We start from the raw sequence: 20,179 nt of genomic DNA, 5'->3' as shown, positions 1-20,179 counted from the left end.
TTTTAGGAAAGCAGAGGACTGCACCCCCCCCAAAAAAATTCTCACAGAAACCGAGAAGTTACGTTTTTTTTATATTCATGTTTTATTTTTTTGTATACTCATTGTCTTGGTATTATACAGGTCATTCTTACAGGTATATAGTAAATACAGACCTGTGACCAATAGAACCCATGGGTCACCCTCAAGAAACCACTAACCCACAAACATGCATTACACACACACACTCTCTTACACACACACACCTTAAACTTATTGAACAAAATATAAAAATGTTTTACCCTTTTCCCCCCCCCATCTTAACCCTCCAGACAGATTCCACCAACACTTATTTGAAAATGAATGATAATACTAGTTTAACATAATTTGAAAATACAAATAAAGAATGGAGGAAGGCAACTAATGAGACAAGTCTTATGTTGAGAGGAAGGAACCAGACTGGTGATAAGGTCTAAGGCCCTGAGGGGACCTCTTGCTCTGACAAAAACAACAGTTAACGTACTGCAAGTACAAATCGGATGACCAAGCGCTAGCAAGCATTAAACGCAAGCAAAGCCATTTGACGTAGAGAGGAAAGGACATTTCTCTAGTTCGTTCAGTTCATCGTCCAAATTCTCCCATGACTGCATTTAGTTAACACAACCAGGCCCAGGTCATTTTGTCCACTGGTCAAATATGAACAAGTAAGCATACAGAGAGATGAGTAAAGGTTTCAGGAAGGCGATAAAACTAAACACATTGGTTTAAAACCAAAGGAGGAGAGGCCAGGGAACCCAACATTGAACAAGCTTATGGCACAAACAACACCGGGGTGGGGATGTGTGCAGGCTAGGATGGAACAATCCCAGAATTGCGTTTTGAGGTTTTGATTAACTATGACATTCCTCTGTAAGAATCTCAGCTAAGGCCACTATATCATAGTCTTTCAGTCTCCATGACTACAAGAGAGATGGATATTACCATCCAATCCCTGTGGACACTGATTTAGGCTCAATAGAATGATTTCCCAGACTCAGATTAAGCCTACTCCTAAAATGCATGCTCAATTAAGGATCGCCATTCAAACTGCTTTTCAGTCCAGGAATAGGTTTAATCTCAAACTGGGAAACCGGCCCATAGTCTGATCAACAGAAGACTGGGAGAGCTACTGATTAACACGTTCAATCGCACCTACCACTACTAGACACCTTATACTAGACTAGAGCCCTGTATGCCCTTTGTCAGCGTTGACATCTAAACATGAAGACAACCCAGAATGACAGTGATATGTTGACATAGTACTAACGGTAGAGTATCCTCATCATGTACGTACTGCTGCAAGGAGAGTGAACAGAACTGAGCTCTATTTGATTGCATCGAAGAAAGAAATAAAAAACATTTGTATCTTGATCCATATGGAGCCCCATAAAATACTGGGTGTCAATCACTCCGCAGTAGTTAGTTTTGTTGCATTAAAACTCACTCTTTCACGTTTTCACACATTCACTCCCTTCATCTATTCACACACTTAACAATTTCACTCCCATATCTTTAACCTTTAATCCCCCCCCCCAAGAATCATCACTCTTGGCCTTCTTCGGAGCGCCATTTTAAGAAGTCCTCCTTCCGTGCATCTGGCTTGATCTGGTTCCGCATGCCCCCAAGTAGGTTGGATGTTGCCTCAGAGGCCACTATTAGGGGACGGACCACAGTGGGCGGGATCTGCCGCAGGACTCCGCCCACAGCACCAGGCAGACCTTTCTGCTCATGCCCGCGAGTCGCCACGTCACATAGCGTCTGAGCTGTGTCCATCATGCCCTAGGAAACAGACAGACAACAGAGGGGTGAGTGAGAGAAGTTTGTGTGTTCAAATGAAAGAAAGTGCTAGGCCTTTTGTTGTTGCTATTATTCTAAAATGGTTGCCTTAAATTAACATTTATTGATTGATTTGTTGATCAGTAGAACACGTACTTCTCTGATGGTGTCATAGGCCTTAGCCACGCCCTCTCTGAGGTCGGCAGGCTGGTGGGCGCGGCGGGGCCGGTTGGAGGGCGGTCGGCCCTCTGTGATGTAACGGTTCAGGGGGGGCGTTGGGGACAGGATGTCGTACACCGTCTCTGCTGTGGCCTAGAGGAGAAACAGCAGGAATATTACAACACTTCAGGAGAGTGAGGCACATCATAGTAATGGAGGAATCTGTATTACTGGTCCCAGTGGCTTCTACCCATACGGTTGCTACTAGTCTTTCAGTTCTTTCCTACATGGTTTAGGTATGCTAACCCTTTGGCCACAATCTAGGGCAGGGTTCTTCAATTCCGGTCCTGGAGGGCCGAAACACTTCTGTTTTTTATTTCTACCTGGTAGTTAATTGCACTCACCTGGTGTCCCAGGTCTGAATTAGCCCCTGATTAGAAGGAGAGGATGAAAAACAGAGGTGTTTTGGCCCTCCAGGACCGGAATTGAAGAACCTTGATCTAGGACATGTGACTGTAAGGTTAGTGGTATTAACATGTGTGGTACATGGGATGCATTGTTTCAACCTATGTCTATGTGAGCTGCTTGTATGATTGGTATTCTACCGCTGTGTGACTTACAGACCGTCTGTATCCAGCTGATCTGTCTGTGGTTAGAGGTCAGAGGTCAGTAGTACCTGTATGGCCTGCACCAGTCGGTTGCTGAGCTCCAGAGCAGCAGAGGCAGTGGAGGTACCGAAGGACGCGGCCCCCCGCTGGAGACCCCGGATAATGCGGCCGTCCCGCCTGTACTGCTCTATGGGCATCCAGAACAAGTCCCTCACTCCATGGACTAGAGAGAGAGAAAGTTACACACAAAAAAACTAATGAGATCAACACTAAATGAGGTTGTGAGAGTATGCTAGCTATAACCATACTGCAAAAGAACAATTATATTACTATGGTTATAACTCAGGAACTACTAAAAGGGACAATAGCAAAAAAGCCAAGAAACAAAGATCACCAAACAAGTGACGTCACTTCCTGTACTTACACAGCTGAACTACAGAGTGCATGGGGCCTAGACCTCCCAGAATGCCCGGCAGCTGGTTCTTCCTGATGTCTGTCAGCCACTCAGTGACAGCGTACTGAATCACCTTATCTACTCCTAGAAGTCTGGGAGGAAGAGATATTAGAGAAAAGCGTTACGAAAAAGACACTTGCTTCAGACTACAGAGAAACCCCACAGAGTTAGTGTTGTTGTACCCGTGTCGGCAGCAGAGTCTCTTCAGCTTCAGCTCAGAGCAGTTCAGCTGGGCCAGACCAATCAGAATCCCTGCAAACGTCCCCTAGGAAACAATCACAAAGAAAATGTCAAGTGTGTGACATAACAAAAATATAACCACAGAGATGAGTTCACTGACAAAGCATTGCAGTTAAAATGTTCTTTGTCCTTTCACCTGCTCAATGACCACATGCTTGCCCTGGTAGTCCAGCCAGATGGGAACTTCAGAGGTGAAACGGAACTCCCTTAGAAAGAGAAGGAAAGACAACGTAGAAATAATTTCCACACATTCAAAATAGACTGTTGATTTACTCTTTGGGAGGATGAAGTTAATTACCGGAAGTAGATTGGCTGATCAGTGGAAGAGGTGGAGCCAGCGGATGAGGAGCTCTGCTCGCTATAGGTGGTTTCTACAGAAGTGGTGAGGTCAGGACCCAGACCAGCAGTGGTCTCAGCGCCACTGACCCCATCCTCAGCGGGCTTCTGGGAAGGGTCTGTCTTCACTGTGAGAGGACAGAGAGAAAAGAGAATATTATGAAAACAGGAGAAAGTATCAAGTGGGTGAGGAGATGATACATGATACAGAGCACCATGTATGCTATGTATGATTTCTTTCCTGATCCATGTGACCGGAGCCAGAAAAAAACCCCAGGCCCTACTTATTATGTAGAGTACAGAGAACACAGTGAAGGTGCTCACCCTCAGCTGCAGGGTCCACAGGCAGGTAGGGGTTAACTCCAGCAGCCAGACTACTGAAGAAATCCTTCAGGAAGAACAAGGCATCCTGGTCGATGTTGAGTCGGAGGGGCAGGAGGCTGACTCTTAAACAACACTCTGCACCACCCAGACCAGAGTCTGGACACACCTGCAGGGCCTTCACTGTTAACTGGGAGACACAGACATGGACAACATATTAGACAGGATTACAACAAACCAATATCATAGAAAACGTTATAATTCCCCTGGAAATGAGAATCATTAATAAGAACAGACTTTCACAATGAAAATAAATTATGATAAATGGCTATAAAAAGCCCCTCTCACCATGTTGGAGTGTGCTCTGCGGGGCATGCTCTCGCTGGTATACAGGTAGAGGAACTTGTTAAGCTGGGACGAGGCCAGGCGGTCGCGTACCTCCAGCTCCTGAACAATGAACACCTGGCGGGACAGAGGCTGCTCCCCCACCACCCCGACCTCAGGCCCCTCTCCGTCCTGACCCGGCCCAGCCGCAGACGCCACCACCGGGTAGGACTCGTGCTGGAAGCTCACCTGGAACAGGAATGACACAATTAACTAATGGTTGTAAACACATAGTACCGGTTTTAGCTTTTTGCTGTCTCCACATTAACAAAAGGACTGGTTGACATTTATGCTACACTCGAACTGAACATATCCTTATGATGGGGGAAAAATGAATTAGCTTTCTAGTTTGTACGGAGAAAATAATCAAAGGCAAACAATATCTTTAGAGTACTGTAAGGACACTTCTTCCATTTAGGAATGATGGAGGCCACTGTGTTCTTGGGAACCTTCAATGCTGCAGACATTTTTTAGTACCCTTCCCCAGATCTGTGCCTCAACACAATCCTGTCTCGGAGCTCTACGGACAATTATTTCGACCTCATGGCTTGGTTTTTACTCTGACATGCACTGTCAACTGTGTGACTTTATATAGACAGGTGTGTGCCTTTTCAAATAATGTCCAATCAATTGAATTGACCACAGGGGGACTCCAATCAAGTTGTAGAAACATCTCAAGGATGATCAATGGAAACAGGATGCACTTGAGCTCAATTTCGAGTCTCATAGCAAAGGGTCTGAATACTTATGTAAATAAGGTATTTCCGTTTTTAATTTTTTATAAATTTGCAATGAAATCTAAAAACCTGTTTTCGCTTTGTCATTATGGGGTATTGTGTGTAGGTTGATGAGGGGAAAAATAATAGGATGCCACCTTTCCAACAAGTCAGTTCATCAAATTCCAGCCCTGCTAGACCTGCCCCGGTCAACTGTAACTGCTGTTAATGTGAAGTGGAAACGTCTAGAAGCAACAACGGCTCAGCCGTGAAGTGGTAGGCCACACAAGCTCACAGAACGTGACCGCTGTGTGCTGAAGCACGTACAAATAATCTGTCCTCGGTTGCAACACTCACTACCGAGTTCCAAACTGCCTCTGGAAGCAACGTCTGCACAACAACTGTTCGTCAGGAGCTTCATGAAATGGGTGTCCATGTACGAGCAGCCACACACAAGCCTAAGATCACCATGCACAATGCCAAGCGTTGGCTGGAGTGGTGTAAAGCTCGCTGCCATTGGACTCTGGAGCAGTGGAAATGCATTCTCTGGATTGATGAATCACGCTTCACCATCTGGCAGTCCGACGGACGAATCTGGGAACGCTACCTGCCCAAATGCATTGTGCCACCTGTAAAGTTTGGTGGAGGAGGAATAATGGTCTGGGGCTGTTTTTCTAGGCCCCTTAGTTCTAGTGAAGGGAAATCTTAACGCTACAGCATTTGATGAACTGACATTCTAGACGATTCTGTGCTTCCAACTTTGTGGCAACTGTTTGGGGAAGGCCCTTTCCTGTTTGAGCATGACAATGCCCCCGTGCACAAAGCGAGGTCCATACAGAAATCTTTTGTCGAGATCGGTATGGAAGAACTTGACTGGCCTGCACAGAGGCCTGACCTCAACCCCAACAAACACCATTGGGATTAATTGTAACACCGACTGTGAGCCAGGCCTAATTGCCCAACATCAGTGCCCGACCTCACTAATGGTCTTGTGGCTGAATGGAAGCAAGTCCCCGCAGCAATGTTCCAACATCTAGTGGAAAGCCTTCCCAGAAGAGTGGAGGCTGTTATAGCAGCAAAGGGGGGACCAACTCCATATTAATGCCCATGATTTTGGAATGAAATGTTCGATGAGCAGGTGTCCCATACTTTTGGTCATGTAGTGTATATACACTCTACCTACCTTGGTGAGCTGGATCTCCATGAGCAAGTTGTGTTGACGCCCGCCGCCTCCAGCCCAGCGCCACGAGTTCTGAGGCCGGGACAGAGCAGCGGAGCGGGACGGGGACCCACGCATCCCAGAGGGGGCAGAGCGACCCCTAGAGAAAGAGGGGGAGGGAAAGAAAGAGAGGGAGAAAGGAGCTTTATGATCAGTAAGAGAGAAATCTTCCAAATTCAAGTGCCTGTTGCTGGGTTGTGTGTACATTTGTGTATATGGACCTGTTTCTATGCTGCGTGTGTGTAGACATGGCCTTGCCCCCAAAGTCTCTCCCTCCGTACAGATGCCAGACGACAGACACCTCTCGTAGCACCACCCTGCTCTGGGGGACAGGGAAGCAGCTGGGGGCCCGCAGCAGGTCAGAGCTGCCCCGCGGCCGGGAGAAGTGGCCCTCCCTCACCCTGATAGGACCCTCAGCTAGCACCGTCACTAGGGGCTCCCCGTCTCTGGGCTGGGGAGGGGGTGAATTAATGAACATGGGACACCAGAATAGGTTTAGTACTTAATGTCACATAATCAAATTCCATGTGAACTACGACTAATCGGCGAGTAATAGGACCCGAGCTTAATTTCGAGTCTCATAGCAAAGGGTCTGAATACTTATGTAAATAATTTGCTCAACATTTCTAAAAACCTGTTTTTGCTTTGTCATTGTGGGGTATTGTGTGTAGATTGCTGAGGATTTGTATTTATTTAATCCATTTTAGAATAAGGCTGTAATGTAACAAAATGTGGAAAAAGTAAAGGGGTCTGAATACTTTCCGAAGGCACTGTATATATAGAGAGAGTATATAGAGAGTATAGAGGGAGCGAGAGAGTGAGTATAGAGGGAGCGAGAGTATAGAGGGAGAGTATAGCGAGAGTATATATATAGAGAGAGAGAATAGAGGGAGAGAGAGAGAGCATAGAGGGAGAGAGAGAGAGCATAGAGGGAGAGAGAGAGAGCATAGAGGGAGAGAGAGTATAGAGGGAGCGAGAGTATAGAGGGAGCGAGAGTATAGAGGGAGACAGAGTATATATATATATGAGAGAGAGTATATAGAGAGAGAGTATAGAGGGAGAGAGAGTATAGAGGGAGAGAGAGTATAGAGGGAGAGAGAGTATAGCGGGAGAGAGAGTATAGCGGGAGAGAGAGTATAGCGGGAGAGAGAGTAGAGAAAGAGTATTATATATATATACAGTGGGGGAAAAAAGTATTTAGTCAGCCACCAATTGTGCAAGTTCTCCCACTTAAAAAGATGAGAGGCCTGTAATTTTCATCATAGGTACACGTCAACTATGACAGACAAAATGAGATTTTTTTTCTCCAGAAAATCACATTGTAGGATTTTTAATGAATCTATTTGTAAATTATGGTGGAAAATAAGTATTTGGTCAATAACAAAAGTTTCTCAATACTTTGTTATATACCCTTTGTTGGCAATGACACAGGTCAAACGTTTTCTGTAAGTCTTCACAAGGTTTTCACACACTGTTGCTGGTATTTTGGCCCATTCCTCCATGCAGATCTCCTCTAGAGCAGTGATGTTTTGGGGCTGTCGCTGGGCAACACAGACTTTCAACTCCCCTCCAAAGATTTTCTATGGGGTTGAGATCTGGAGACTGGCTAGGCCACTCCAGGACCTTGAAATGCTTCTACGAAGCCACTCCTTCGTTGCCCGGGCGGTGTGTTTGGGATCATTGTCATTCTGAAAGACCCAGCCCCGTTTCATCTTCAATGCCCTTGCTGATGGAAGGAGGTTTTCACTCAAAATCTCACGATACATGGCCCCATTCATTCTTTCCTTTACACGGATCAGTCGTCCTGGTCCCTTTGCAGAAAAAACAGCCCCAAAGCATGATGTTTCCACCCCCATGCTTCACAGTAGGTATGGTGTTCTTTGGATGCAACTCAGCATTCTTTGTCCTCCAAACACAACGAGTTGAGTTTTTACCAAAAAAGTTCTATTTTGGTTTCATCTGACCATATGACATCTCTCCCAATCCTCTTCTGGATCATCCAAATGCACTCTAGCAAACTTCAGACGGGCCTGGACATGTACTGGCTTAAGCAGGGGGACACGTCTGGCACTGCAGGATTTGAGTCCCTGGCGGCGTAGTGTGTTACTGATGGTAGGCTTTGTTACTTTGGTCCCAGCTCTCTGCAGGTCATTCACTAGGTCCCCCTGTGGTTCTGGGATTTTGCTCACCGTTCTTGTGATCATTTTGACCCCACGGGGTGAGATCTTGCGTGAGCCCCAGATCGAGGGAGATTATCAGTGGTCTTGTATGTCTTCCATTTCCTAATAATTGCTCCCACAGTTGATTTCTTCAAACCAAGCTGCTTACCTATTGCAGATTCAGTCTTCCCAGCCTGGTGCAGGTCTACAATTTTGTTTCTGGTGTCCTTTGACAGCTCTTTGGTCTTGGCCATAGTGGAGTTTGGAGTGTGACTGTTTGAGGTTGTGGACAGGTGTCTTTTATACTGATAACAAGTTCAAACAGGTGCCATTAATACAGGTAATGAGTGGAGGACAGAGGAGCCTCTTAAAGAAGAAGTTACAGGTCTGTGAGAGCCAGAAATCTTGCTTGTTTGTAGGTGACCAAATACTTATTTTCCACCATAATTTGCAAATAAATTCATTAAAAATCCTACAATGTGATTTTCTGGATTTCTTTTTCTCAATTTGTCTGTCATAGTTGACGTGTACCTATGATGAAAATTACAGGCCTCTCTCATCTTTTTAAGTGGGAGAACTTGCACAATTGGTGGCTGACTAAATACTTTTTTCCCCCACTGTGTATATATACACATACAACTGTTCAAAAGTTTGGGGTCACTTAGAAATGTCCTTGTTTTCGAAAGAAAAGCAATTTTTTTGTCCATTAAAATAACATCAAATTGATCAGAAATACAGTGTAGACGTTGTTAATGTTGTAAATGGCTATTGTAGCTGGAAACTACTGATTTTTAATGGAATATCTACATAGGCGTACAGAGGCCCATTATCAGCAACCATCAGTCCTGTGTTCCAATGGCACGTTGTGTTTGCTAATCCAAGTTTATCATTTTAAAAGGCTAATTGATCATTAGAAAACCCCTTAGCAATTATGTTAGCACAGCTGAAAACTGTTGTGCTGATTAAAGAAGCAATAAAACTGGCCTTCTTGAGACTAGTTGAGTATCTGGAGCATCAACAATTGTGGGTTCGATTACAGGCTCAAAATGTCCAGAAACAAATAACTTTCTTCTGAAACTCGTCAGTCTATTCTTGTTCTGGGAAATGAAGGCTATTCCATGCGAGAAATTGCCAAGAAACTGAAGATCTCGTACAACGCTGCGTACTACTCCCTTCACAGAACAGCGCAAACTGTCTCTAACAAGAATAGAAAGAGGAGTAGGAGGCCCCGGTGCACAACTGAGCAAGAGGACAAATACATTAGTGTCTAGTTTGAGAAACAGGTGCCTCACAGGTCCTCAACTGGCAGCCTCATTAAATAGTACCCGCAAAACACCAGACTCAACGTCAACAGTGAAGAGGCGACTCCGGGATGCTGACCTTCTAGGCAGAGCTGCAAATAAAAAGCCAGAATTGCTGAACAGTAGTGTATATATAAAGAGAGTATAGAGAGGGAGAGAGTATAGAGTATAGAAGGAGAGAGAGAGTAGAGAGAGTATAGCGGGAGAGAGACTACAGAGGGAGAGTACAGAGGGAGAGTAGAGAGGGAGAGTAGAGAGAGAGTATAAAGGGAGAGTAGAGAGAGTATAGCAGGAGAGAGAGTATAGAGGGAGAGTAGAGAGAGAGATAATGAAATAGAGAACAGAGACTCACAGGTATACCCATCCCAGGAGCCTCTAGGATACAGAAGTCCTCGTTGTCCTCTGAACCCTCAGAGCCCTCCTCTGACATCATATCCATCTGCACCTCAGTGGCTGTCACCACCAGTTTGTCAAGCTCTGACTCCTCCCCCTCAATGACAACTGGTGGGCGGAGCTTACGGGCCTCCCCAGGAAACAGGTAGACAGAGACAGGTGAGCCCCGCGGGACTGTGGGAGATCCTGGACATAGAAATGTTAATTTAGAAGTAATATGCATTAGAAATAGGAAATACACACAGGAATAGCTAATGGCCATCCATTTCATCTATCAAATGTACAGAAGGATTTTATAGGGGGAGATATCGAACTACACTATCATTTAATTCCCCCGTTTTACCTGAATCCATATCCTCATCTCGAAGGCTCCTCTCGGTGTCAATCAAAGCATCAAGGAGATCGTACTGGTTGATCTCAGCAGTCTCAGCTGGAGGGCAGGGTGGCAAGGAGGCGGGACTTTCTGACAACTAAAACAAGTCACAGACAGATAGTTGAGGTTCAGTTAGGCTCCTTTCCTGTCGCTCCAGTTTCATTTTTCTTCAGTTGTTCTCACACAACGTTTAGCCGAACAAACAAAATCTGTTCCAGACCTTAAACAAGGTAGTGTACACTAGTTTACTATTGGTCTACTGGCCTGTGTCTTACCGGCAGTTTCTGTCCAGCGATCTCAGTGGGTGATGTGTGTCGGGGGGGCGGGTGCAGGTCTCCCTGGGACACCAGGTACTGCAGCATGTTGACCAGGGCAGCACAGGAGTCAGCACAGGTGTGGAGGTGGACCATGTTGTTGGAGCAACGCAACTCAAACAGAGGCTGGGACTGGGGGAAGAGACAGAGAGGAGGTGAGGGGATTGGAATAGAAATCTAATAAAATGTTATGTCACATGCACCAAACACAACTGGTGTACACTTTACCGTGAAATGCTTGCTTACAGGCAGTGGTGGAAAAAGTACCCAATTGTCATACTTGAGTAAAAGTAAAGATACCTTAACAGAAAATGACTCAAGTAAAAGAGAAAGTCACCCAGTAAAATACTACTTGAGTAAAAGTCTAAAAGTATTTTGTTTTAAATATACTTAAGTATCAAAAGTAAAAGTATTAATAATTTCAAATTGCTTATATTAAGCAAACCAGACGGCACACTTTTATTTTATTTTTTTAACAAACAAAGCATTTGTGTTTATTGAGTCCTCCAGATCAGAGGCAGTAATAAGTGCGTGAATTGGACCATTTTCCTGTCCTGCTAAGCATTCAAAATGTATCGAGTACTTTTGGGTGTCAGGGAAAATGTATGGAGTAGAAAGTACATTCTTTTCTTTAGCAATGTACTGTAGTAAAAGTAAAAGTTGTCCAAAATATAAATAGTAAATTATAGTTCAGATACCAAAAAAACTACTTAAGTAGTACTTTAAAGTATTTTTACGCCACAGTTTACGGGCCCTTCCCAACAATGCAGTTTAAAAATAATGATACAAATAAAATAGTAACATGAGGAATAAAATAAAATACACAAGAATGGAGCTATATACAGGGAGTACCAGTCCCAGATCAATGTGCAGCGGTACAAGGTATTTAAGGTAGATATGTACATGAAGGCAGGGTAAAGTGACTAGGCATCAGGATAGATAATAATAAGGTATTTAAGGTAGATATGTACATGAAGGCAGGGTAAAGTGACTAGGCATCAGGATAGATAATAATAAGGTATTTAAGGTAGATATGTACATGAAGGCAGGGTAAAGTGACTAGGCATCAGGATAGATAATAATAAGGTATTTAAGGTAGATATGTACATGAAGGCAGGGTAAAGTGACTAGGCATCAGGATAGATAATAATAAGGTATTTAAGGTAGATATGTACATGAAGGCAGGGTAAAGTGACTAGGCATCAGGATAGATAATAATAAGGTATTTAAGGTAGATATGTACATGAAGGCAGGGTAAAGTGACTAGGCATCAGGATAGATAATAATACGGTATTTAAGGTAGATATGTACATGAAGGCAGGGTAAAGTGACTAGGCATCAGGATAGATAATAATAAGGTATTTAAGGTAGATATGTACATGAAGGCAGGGTAAAGTGACTAGGCATCAGGATAGATAATAATAAGGTATTTAAGGTAGATATGTACATGAAGGCAGGGTAAAGTGACTAGGCATCAGGATAGAAATAATAAGGTATTTAAGGTAGATATGTACATGAAGGCAGGGTAAAGTGACTAGGCATCAGGATAGATAATAATAAGGTATTTAAGGTAGATATGTACATGAAGGCAGGGTAAAGTGACTAGGCATCAGGATAGATAATAATAAGGTATTTAAGGTAGATATGTACATGAAGGCAGGGTAAAGTGACTAGGCATCAGGATAGATAATAATAAGGTATTTAAGGTAGATATGTACATGAAGGCAGGGTAAAGTGACTAGGCATCAGGATAGATAATAATAAGGTATTTAAGGTAGATATGTACATGAAGGCAGGGTAAAGTGACTAGGCATCAGGATAGATAATAATAAGGTATTTAAGGTAGATATGTACATGAAGGCAGGGTAAAGTGACTAGGCATCAGGATAGATAATAATAAGAGTAAGTTAAGAACAGAGCATCAGCAGCAAATTATGAATGTAAAAGTGTGTGTGTGTGTGTGTGTAATGTGTATGTATGTGTATTTGTGTTGTGTCGGATGGCAGGGAGCTTCCCTCTGTAACTCTTTGCAGTCAAGGGCTGGTGCATTTGCCATACCAAGTGGTGATTCAGCCAGTCAAGATGCTGTCGATGGTGCAGCTGTAGAAGTTTTTGAAGATCCGAGGGCCCATACCAAATCTTTTCAGCCTCCAGGGGGATAAGGCGCTGCCGTGCCCTCTTCACGACTGTGCTGGTGAGTGTGGACCATGTTAAGTTATTAGTGATGTGGACGCCAAGGAACTTAAGCTCTCGACCCACTCCACAACAGCCCCGTCTTTTTCCTGTAGTCCACGATCAGCTCCTTGGTCTTACTGACGATGAGGGAGAGGTTGTTGCACTGGCAGCAAACTGCAAAGTCTCTGACCTCCTCCCTGTAGGCAGTCTCATCGCCGTCGGTGGTCAGGCCTAGCAACTTTGTGTTGTCAGCAAACTTGATGATGGTGATGAGCTTGGAGGGGACTATGGTGTTGAACGCTGAGCTGTAGTCTATTAACAACATTCTCACATAGTTATTTCCCAACTTGTCGAGGTGGGAGAGGGCAGTGTGAAGTGCAATTGAGATTGCATCATCTGGGGATCTGTTGGGGCGGTATGCGAATTGGAGTGGGTCTAGGGTGTCTGGGATGTGAATTGGAGTGGGTCTAGGGTGTCTGGGATGTGAATTGGAGTGGGTCTAGGGTGTCTGGGATGTGAATTGGAGTGGGTCTAGGGTGTCTGGGATGTGAATTGGAGTGGGTCTAGGGTGTCTGGGATGTGAATTGGAGTGGGTCTAGGGTGTCTGGGATGTGAATTGGAGTGGGTCTAGGGTGTCTGGGATGTGAATTGGAGTGGGTCTAGGGTGTCTGGGATGTGAATTGGAGTGGGTCTAGGGTGTCTGGGATGTGAATTGGAGTGGGTCTAGGGTGTCTGGGATGTGAATTGGAGTGGGTCTAGGGTGTCTGGGATGATAGTGTTGATGTGTGTCATGACTAGGGCTGTGGCTGTCACGACATTTTGTCAGCCGGTGATTGTCAAGCAAATAACGGTAATTGACCGTTAATTAACATTAATTAGCATCTCCTGGCTTCCACACATAGCCTACAAGCCATTTAAAAAAGTATAATTAATCCATGTAATATAGCCTACACCGTCACAATAAATCCATTATTTATTTTAGACAGGTCTAAAGAAGCATGATATGAAAATGTTTTAGTCTATTTCAGAAGAAAATAATAGCATACTCTGAGTTGTCCTTATGTGGCTATGCCAAATGGCTGTGGGCTACACTAGTTCATTTAGCAGACAAGATTTGCTTATAATTCCGTGGCATTATTTTATAGTATGAAGAACACAATTGAACAAAGCTGAATAAAATATAAATATTTTCTCCAAACGATTTGAGAGAGTGCGCACATGCGGCTATTCTGTGTTGAGCGGTTAACAAAGAAATAGGTACTCCTATATGCTTAATTTAGAATTAATGTAACTTTAGTTGTTCTACAAACATTGGGCTATATGTTTTGATTTTTAATACATTGTAAAACTGCATGATGAGACTAATGATGATTTGAAAAAAGTTGCTTGAAAGGCATGAGCTCTGCTTTGTTTTTAGCGCAGGCTGTACACACTCCAATAGTCTCTCATTCACAATTTGACAAGTACTTGATAATGCCTCGAATTTCACGGCGGCATCCCCTTTGTGGCCGTAATACACCTGAAGCGACTCTCACTTACACGGCTCTCCGTCACATGATCGGGTCTTTCTCACAGGCTACAAATGAAGACTGAGACATCGGGGACGCAACTGCAGGCGTCCTTATCCAATTCTGAGGTGCATATTGAAGACATAGGAAGAACTGTCCACATTTACTTAGTCAGCCAACAAGATGAGTAGGCCTAACGAACAGCAAAAGCACTAGCCTATGTCAATCTACTATCCCCCATTGTTAAAAAACAGATCACCGACCATTTCGAATCCCCCCGTACCTTCTCCGCTATGCAATCCGGTTTCCGAGCTGGTCATGGGTGCACCTCAGCCACGCTCAAGGTCCTAAACGATATTATAACCGCGATCGATAAAAGACAGTACTGCGCAGCCGTCTTCATCAACCTGGCCAAGGCTTTCGACTCTGTCAACCACCGCATTCTTATTGGCAGACTAAATAGCCTTGGTTTCTCAAATGACTGCCTCGCCTGGTTCACCAACTACTTCTCAGATAGAGTTCAGTGTGTCAAATCGGAGGGCCTGTTATCTGGACCTATGGCAGTCTCTTTGGGGGTGCCACAGGGTTCAATTCTTGGGCCGACTCTTTTCTCCGTGTATATCAATGATGTCGCTCTTGCTGCTGGTGACTCTCAGATCCACCTCTACGCAGACGACACCATTTTGTATACATCTGCCCTTCATTGGACACTGTGTTAACAAACCTCCAAACGAGCTTCAACGCCATACAACACTCCTCCCGTAGCCTCCAACTGCTCTTAAACACTAGTAAAACTAAATGCATGCTCTTCAACCGAACGCTGCTTGCACCCGCCCACCCGACTAGAATCACTACTCTCGGCGGGTGTGACCTAGAGTATGTGGACAACTACAAATACCTAGGTTTCTGGTTAGACTGTAAACTCTCCTTCCAGACTCACATTAAGCATCTCCAATCAAAAGTTAGATCTAGAATCAGCTTCCTATTTCGCAACAAAGCCTCCTTCACTCGTGCTGCCAAACATGCCCTCGTAAAACTGACTATCCTACCGATCCTTGACTTCGGCGATGACATTTACAAAATAGCCTCCAACACTCTACTCAGCAAATTGGATGTAGTCTATCACAGTGCCATCCGTTTTGTCACCAAAGCCCCATATACTACCCACCATTGTGACCTGTACGCTCTTGTTGGCTGGCCCTCACTACATATTCGTCGCCAAACCCACTGGCTCCAGGTCATCTATAAATCACTGCTAGGCAAATCCCTGTCTTATCTTAGCTCACTGGTCACCATAGCAACACCCACCCGTAGTCTGCGCTCCAGCAGGTATATCTCACTGGTCATCCCCAAAGCCTACACCTCCTTTGGCCGCCATTCCTTCCAGTTCTCTACTGCCAATGACTGGAACGAACTGCAAAAATCTCTGAAGCTGGAGACACTTATCTCCCTCACTAACTTTAAGCGTCAGTTGTCAGAGCAACTTACCGATCACTGCACCTGTACACAGCCATTCTGAAATTAGCCCACCCAACTACCTCATCCCCATATTGTTATTTATTTTGCTAATTTGCACCCCAGTATCTCTATTTCCACAACATCTTTTGCACATTATCATTCCAGTGTTAATTACGAAATTGTAACTATTTTTGCGCTATGGCCTATTTATTTGTTGCCTTACCTCCATAACTTACTACATTCGCACACACTGTATATATATTTTCTGATGTATTTTTGACTTTATGTTTTGTTTACCCCATATGTAACTCTGTGTTGTTGTTTTTAATCGCACTGCTTTGCTTTATCTTGGCCAGGTCGCAGTTGTAAATGAGAACTTGTTCTCAACTGGCTTACCTGGTTAAATAAAGGTGAAATAAAATAAATAAATTGTAAAAATAAAGAAAAACCCTTGAATGAGTAGGTGTGTCCAACTTTTGACTGGTAGCGCACACACACACACACACACACACGGTCAAATGTTTGGACACACCTACTCATTCAAGGGTTTTTCTTTATTTCTACTATTTTAAATTGTAGAATAATAGTGAATACATCAAAACTATGAAATAACACATATGGAATCATGTAGTAACCTAAAAAGGTGTTAAACAAATCAAAATATATTTGAGATTTGAGATTCTTCAAATAGCCACCCTTTGCCTTGATGACAGCTTTGCACACTCTTGGAATTACCCATGCTATGGACTATTCAACGCTGGTCTGACCAATCTGATTGTTTTGATCACGCAGAATGGGATATGTTCCGGGTAGCCTCTCAGAATAACATCAACGAATACACGGATACGGTGACTGAGTTCATCAGGAAGTGTATAGGAGATGTTGTACCCACAGTGACTATTAAAACCTACCCAAACCAGAAACCATGGATAGATGGCAGCATTCGCACAAAATTGAAAGCGCGAACCACCGCATTTAACCATGGCAAGGTGACTTGGAATATGGCCGAATACAAACAGTGTAGTTATTCCCTCTGTAAGGCAATCAAACAGGCAAAACGTCAGTACAGAGACAAAGTGGAGTCGCAATTCAACGGCTCAGACACGAGACGTAAGTGGCAGGGTCTACAGACAATCACGGATTACAAAGGGAAAACCAGCCACGTCGCGGACACCGACGTCTTGCTTCCGGACAAGCTAAACACCTCTTCGCCCGCTTTGAGGATAACACAGTGCCACCGACGTGGCACGCTACCAAGGACTGTGGGCTCTCCTTCTCCATGGCTGACGTGAGTAAGACATTTAAGCGTGTTAACCCTCGCAAGGCTGCCTGCCCAGACAGCATCCCTAGCCGCGTCCTCAGAGCATGCGCAGACCAGCTGGCTGGAGTGTTTACGGACATATTCAATCCCAGTCTGCTGTCCCCACTTGCTTCAACATGTGCACCACTGTTCCTGTACCCAAGAAAGAAAAGGTAACTGAACTAAATGACTATCGCCCCGTAGCACTCACTTCTGTCATCATGAAGTGCTTTGAGAGGCTAGTTAAGGATCATATCACCTCTACCTTACCTGACACCCTAGACCTACTTCAATTTGCTTACCGCCCCAATAGATCCACAGATGACACAATCGCCATCGCACTGCACACTGCCCTATCCCATCTGGACAAGAGGAATACCTATGTAAGAATGCTGTTCATTGACTATAGCTCAGCATTCAACACCATAGTACCCTCCAAGCTCATCATTAAGCTCGGGGCCCTGGGTCTGAACCCCGCCCTGTGCAACTGGGTCCTGGACTTCCTGACGGGCCGCTCCCAGGTGTTGAAGGTAGGAAACAACACCTCCACTTCGCTGATTTTCAACACTGGGGCCCCACAAGGGTGTGTGCTCAGCCTACAGGGAGGTGGTGAGGGCCCTGGGAGTGTGGTGCCAGGAAAATAACCTCTCACTCAACGTCAACAAAACAAAGGAGCTGATTGTGGACTTCAGGAGACAGCAGAGGGAGCACGCCCCTATCCACATCGAAGGAACCACAGTGGAGAAGGTGGAAAGCTTCAAATACCTCAGCGTACACATCATTGATGATTTGAAATGGTCCATCCACACAGTGTGGTGAAGAAAGCGCAACAGCGCCTCTTCAACCTCAGGTGGCTGAAGAAATTTGGCTTGGCACCTAAAACCCTAAAACTTTTACAGATGCACAATTGAGAGCATCCTGTCGGGCTGTATCACCGCCTGGTACAGCAAATGCACCGCCCGCAACCGCAGGGCTCTCCAGAGGGTGGTGCGGTCTGCCCAATGCATCACCGGGGGCAAACTACCTGCCCTCCAGGACACCTACAGCACCCGATGTCACAGGAAGGCCAAAATGATCATCAAGGAAAACAACCACCCAAGTCACTGCCTGTTCACCCCGCTATCATCCAGAAGGCGAGGTCAGTACAGGTGCATCAAACCTGGGACCGAGAGACTGAAAAACAGCTTCTATCTCAAGGCCATCAGACTGTTAAATAGCCATCACTAGGCGGCTTCCACCCGGTTACGTAACCCTGCACCTTAGAGGCTGCTGCCCTCTATATATAGACTTGGAATCACTGGCCACTTTAATAATGAACACTAGTCACTTAATAATGTTTACATATTTTTGCTTTACCCATCTCATATGTATATACTGTATTCTATTCTACTGTATTTTAGTCTATGCCACTCCGACATTACTCGTCCTAATATTTATATATTTCTTAATTCCCTAATATTTATATATTTCTTAATTCCATTCTTTTATTTTTAGATTTGTGTGTATTGTTGTTAATTGTTAGATATTTCTGCACTGCTGGAGCTAGAAACACAAGCATTTCGCTACACTCGCAATAACATTGGCTAAATATGTGTATGTGACCAATAACATTTGATTTGATTTGAATGGAGTCATGGTCAGATTTGCCAAAGGGATGACGAGGGAGGGCCATGTATGTGTTTCTGTGGGTAGAATAAAACTGGATTTTAACGCCCCTAGTGGCGCAGGAGACATGTTGGTAGAAGTGAGGTAGGACGATTTTATGTCTGCCCGCGTTAAAGTCTCCGCCCACCAGAAACGCTGCCTCTGGGTGAGCGGTTTCTTGTTAGTCTATGGACCCACACAGTTCGTTGAGTGCCAGAGTGGTGTTGGCTTGTGGAGGGATGTAGACAGCCGTGATAATTACGAATGAGAACTCTCTTGGTAGATAAAAGGGTCTGCAGTTTACCATGAGGTAATCTATATCAGGTGAGCAAAAGCTTGAGATATCCTTCACACTTGAAGCAGCACACCAGTTGTTATTTATGAAAAAAACACTCCTTTCGACTTCCCCAAAGCTGCCGTCCAATCCTGCCGCTGCATGGAGAATCCACAGAGTACTACATGAATAGTCATCATCCAGCCACGTTTCAGTAAGACATAATATTGCAGCTTTTCAAGTCTCTCTGATAGGAGACTGTTGAACGAAGCTCATCCATCTTATTCTTGAGTGACTGGATATTTGCCAACAGAATGGAGGGGAGCGCCATTCAGTTCTCTCGTCACCTCAATTTTACCAGGACGCCTGCGTCGTTTTGGTAGCCCAAGGAATAGGGTCTGGTATGAACAGTGGAACAGCTGTGGGAGTTGAAGTCGTAGTTGAAGTCGAAATCTAGGTTAGTAACTGTTGATCTGATGTCCACAAGTGAGCACAAGCATTTTGCTACACCCGCAATATCATCTGCTTAATACGTGTATGTGAACAATAACATTTGATTTTATATGTGATAATAGTATGAACTTTTTGTTCAGAAAAAGATAAACAAAATAAGTCACTAAATAGCAAAGTTGGGTTGGAAGTCGTAAGATGTCGCCCTTCTCCGTCGAGGAGAAGAAAGGACGAGACCGTAGATTTGAGACCGACAGTCTCTCAAGTGCAAACACACAGACAGATGTGTAATCACATAAGATTGTCAGGCTAAGAACTTACCAGTTTCCCTGTATCACTGCCTTTCCATGTGGTGACAGCCAGCTCCAGCAGATCAATGTCCAGAACACACACATAGTCTGAGAGAGAGAGAGACAGAGTTAGAAATGCAAACACACTCAGACGTAGATGTACACACACGGTATAGTTAATAATGTGTCATACCTCGTCTCAGGTCCACTACGTCACTTTCACACTTATCAGAGAGATACATGGCAGAATCATCCAGGATAAACCTGAGGAGGAAATACCATCACAAACTTCAACAACCAACAATTATGTTA

At 44.4% G+C, this 20,179-nt stretch overlaps 1 protein-coding gene across 1 annotated transcript in view; it reads right to left on the bottom strand.

Annotated features, from left to right (window-relative positions):
• Positions 1 to 58: 58 nt before the first annotated feature.
• LOC121533537 (autophagy-related protein 2 homolog A-like) overlaps positions 59 to 20,179 on the bottom strand; it is a 38,845-nt gene continuing 18,724 nt past the window's right edge. Inside the window, exons 25-40 of the mRNA XM_041839576.1 lie at positions 20,061 to 20,131; positions 19,899 to 19,975; positions 10,730 to 10,900; positions 10,425 to 10,551; positions 10,041 to 10,267; positions 6,450 to 6,679; positions 6,193 to 6,328; positions 4,258 to 4,482; positions 3,913 to 4,099; positions 3,551 to 3,716; positions 3,389 to 3,458; positions 3,195 to 3,277; positions 2,983 to 3,104; positions 2,627 to 2,781; positions 1,948 to 2,103; positions 59 to 1,794 (exon numbers count right to left, since the gene is read on the bottom strand). Coding sequence (XP_041695510.1) covers positions 1,558 to 1,794; positions 1,948 to 2,103; positions 2,627 to 2,781; positions 2,983 to 3,104; positions 3,195 to 3,277; positions 3,389 to 3,458; positions 3,551 to 3,716; positions 3,913 to 4,099; positions 4,258 to 4,482; positions 6,193 to 6,328; positions 6,450 to 6,679; positions 10,041 to 10,267; positions 10,425 to 10,551; positions 10,730 to 10,900; positions 19,899 to 19,975; positions 20,061 to 20,131 — 2,440 coding nt within the window. The 3' untranslated portion in view covers positions 59 to 1,557. The remainder of the gene's footprint in view (positions 1,795 to 1,947; positions 2,104 to 2,626; positions 2,782 to 2,982; positions 3,105 to 3,194; positions 3,278 to 3,388; positions 3,459 to 3,550; positions 3,717 to 3,912; positions 4,100 to 4,257; positions 4,483 to 6,192; positions 6,329 to 6,449; positions 6,680 to 10,040; positions 10,268 to 10,424; positions 10,552 to 10,729; positions 10,901 to 19,898; positions 19,976 to 20,060; positions 20,132 to 20,179) is intronic.

This window comes from Coregonus clupeaformis, chromosome 2 (assembly GCF_020615455.1).
Source record: "Coregonus clupeaformis isolate EN_2021a chromosome 2, ASM2061545v1, whole genome shotgun sequence".
NCBI lineage: Eukaryota > Metazoa > Chordata > Actinopteri > Salmoniformes > Salmonidae > Coregonus > Coregonus clupeaformis.
The sequence above is the reverse complement of the archived record's forward strand: the minus strand, read 5'-3'. Positions and strand labels throughout refer to the sequence as shown.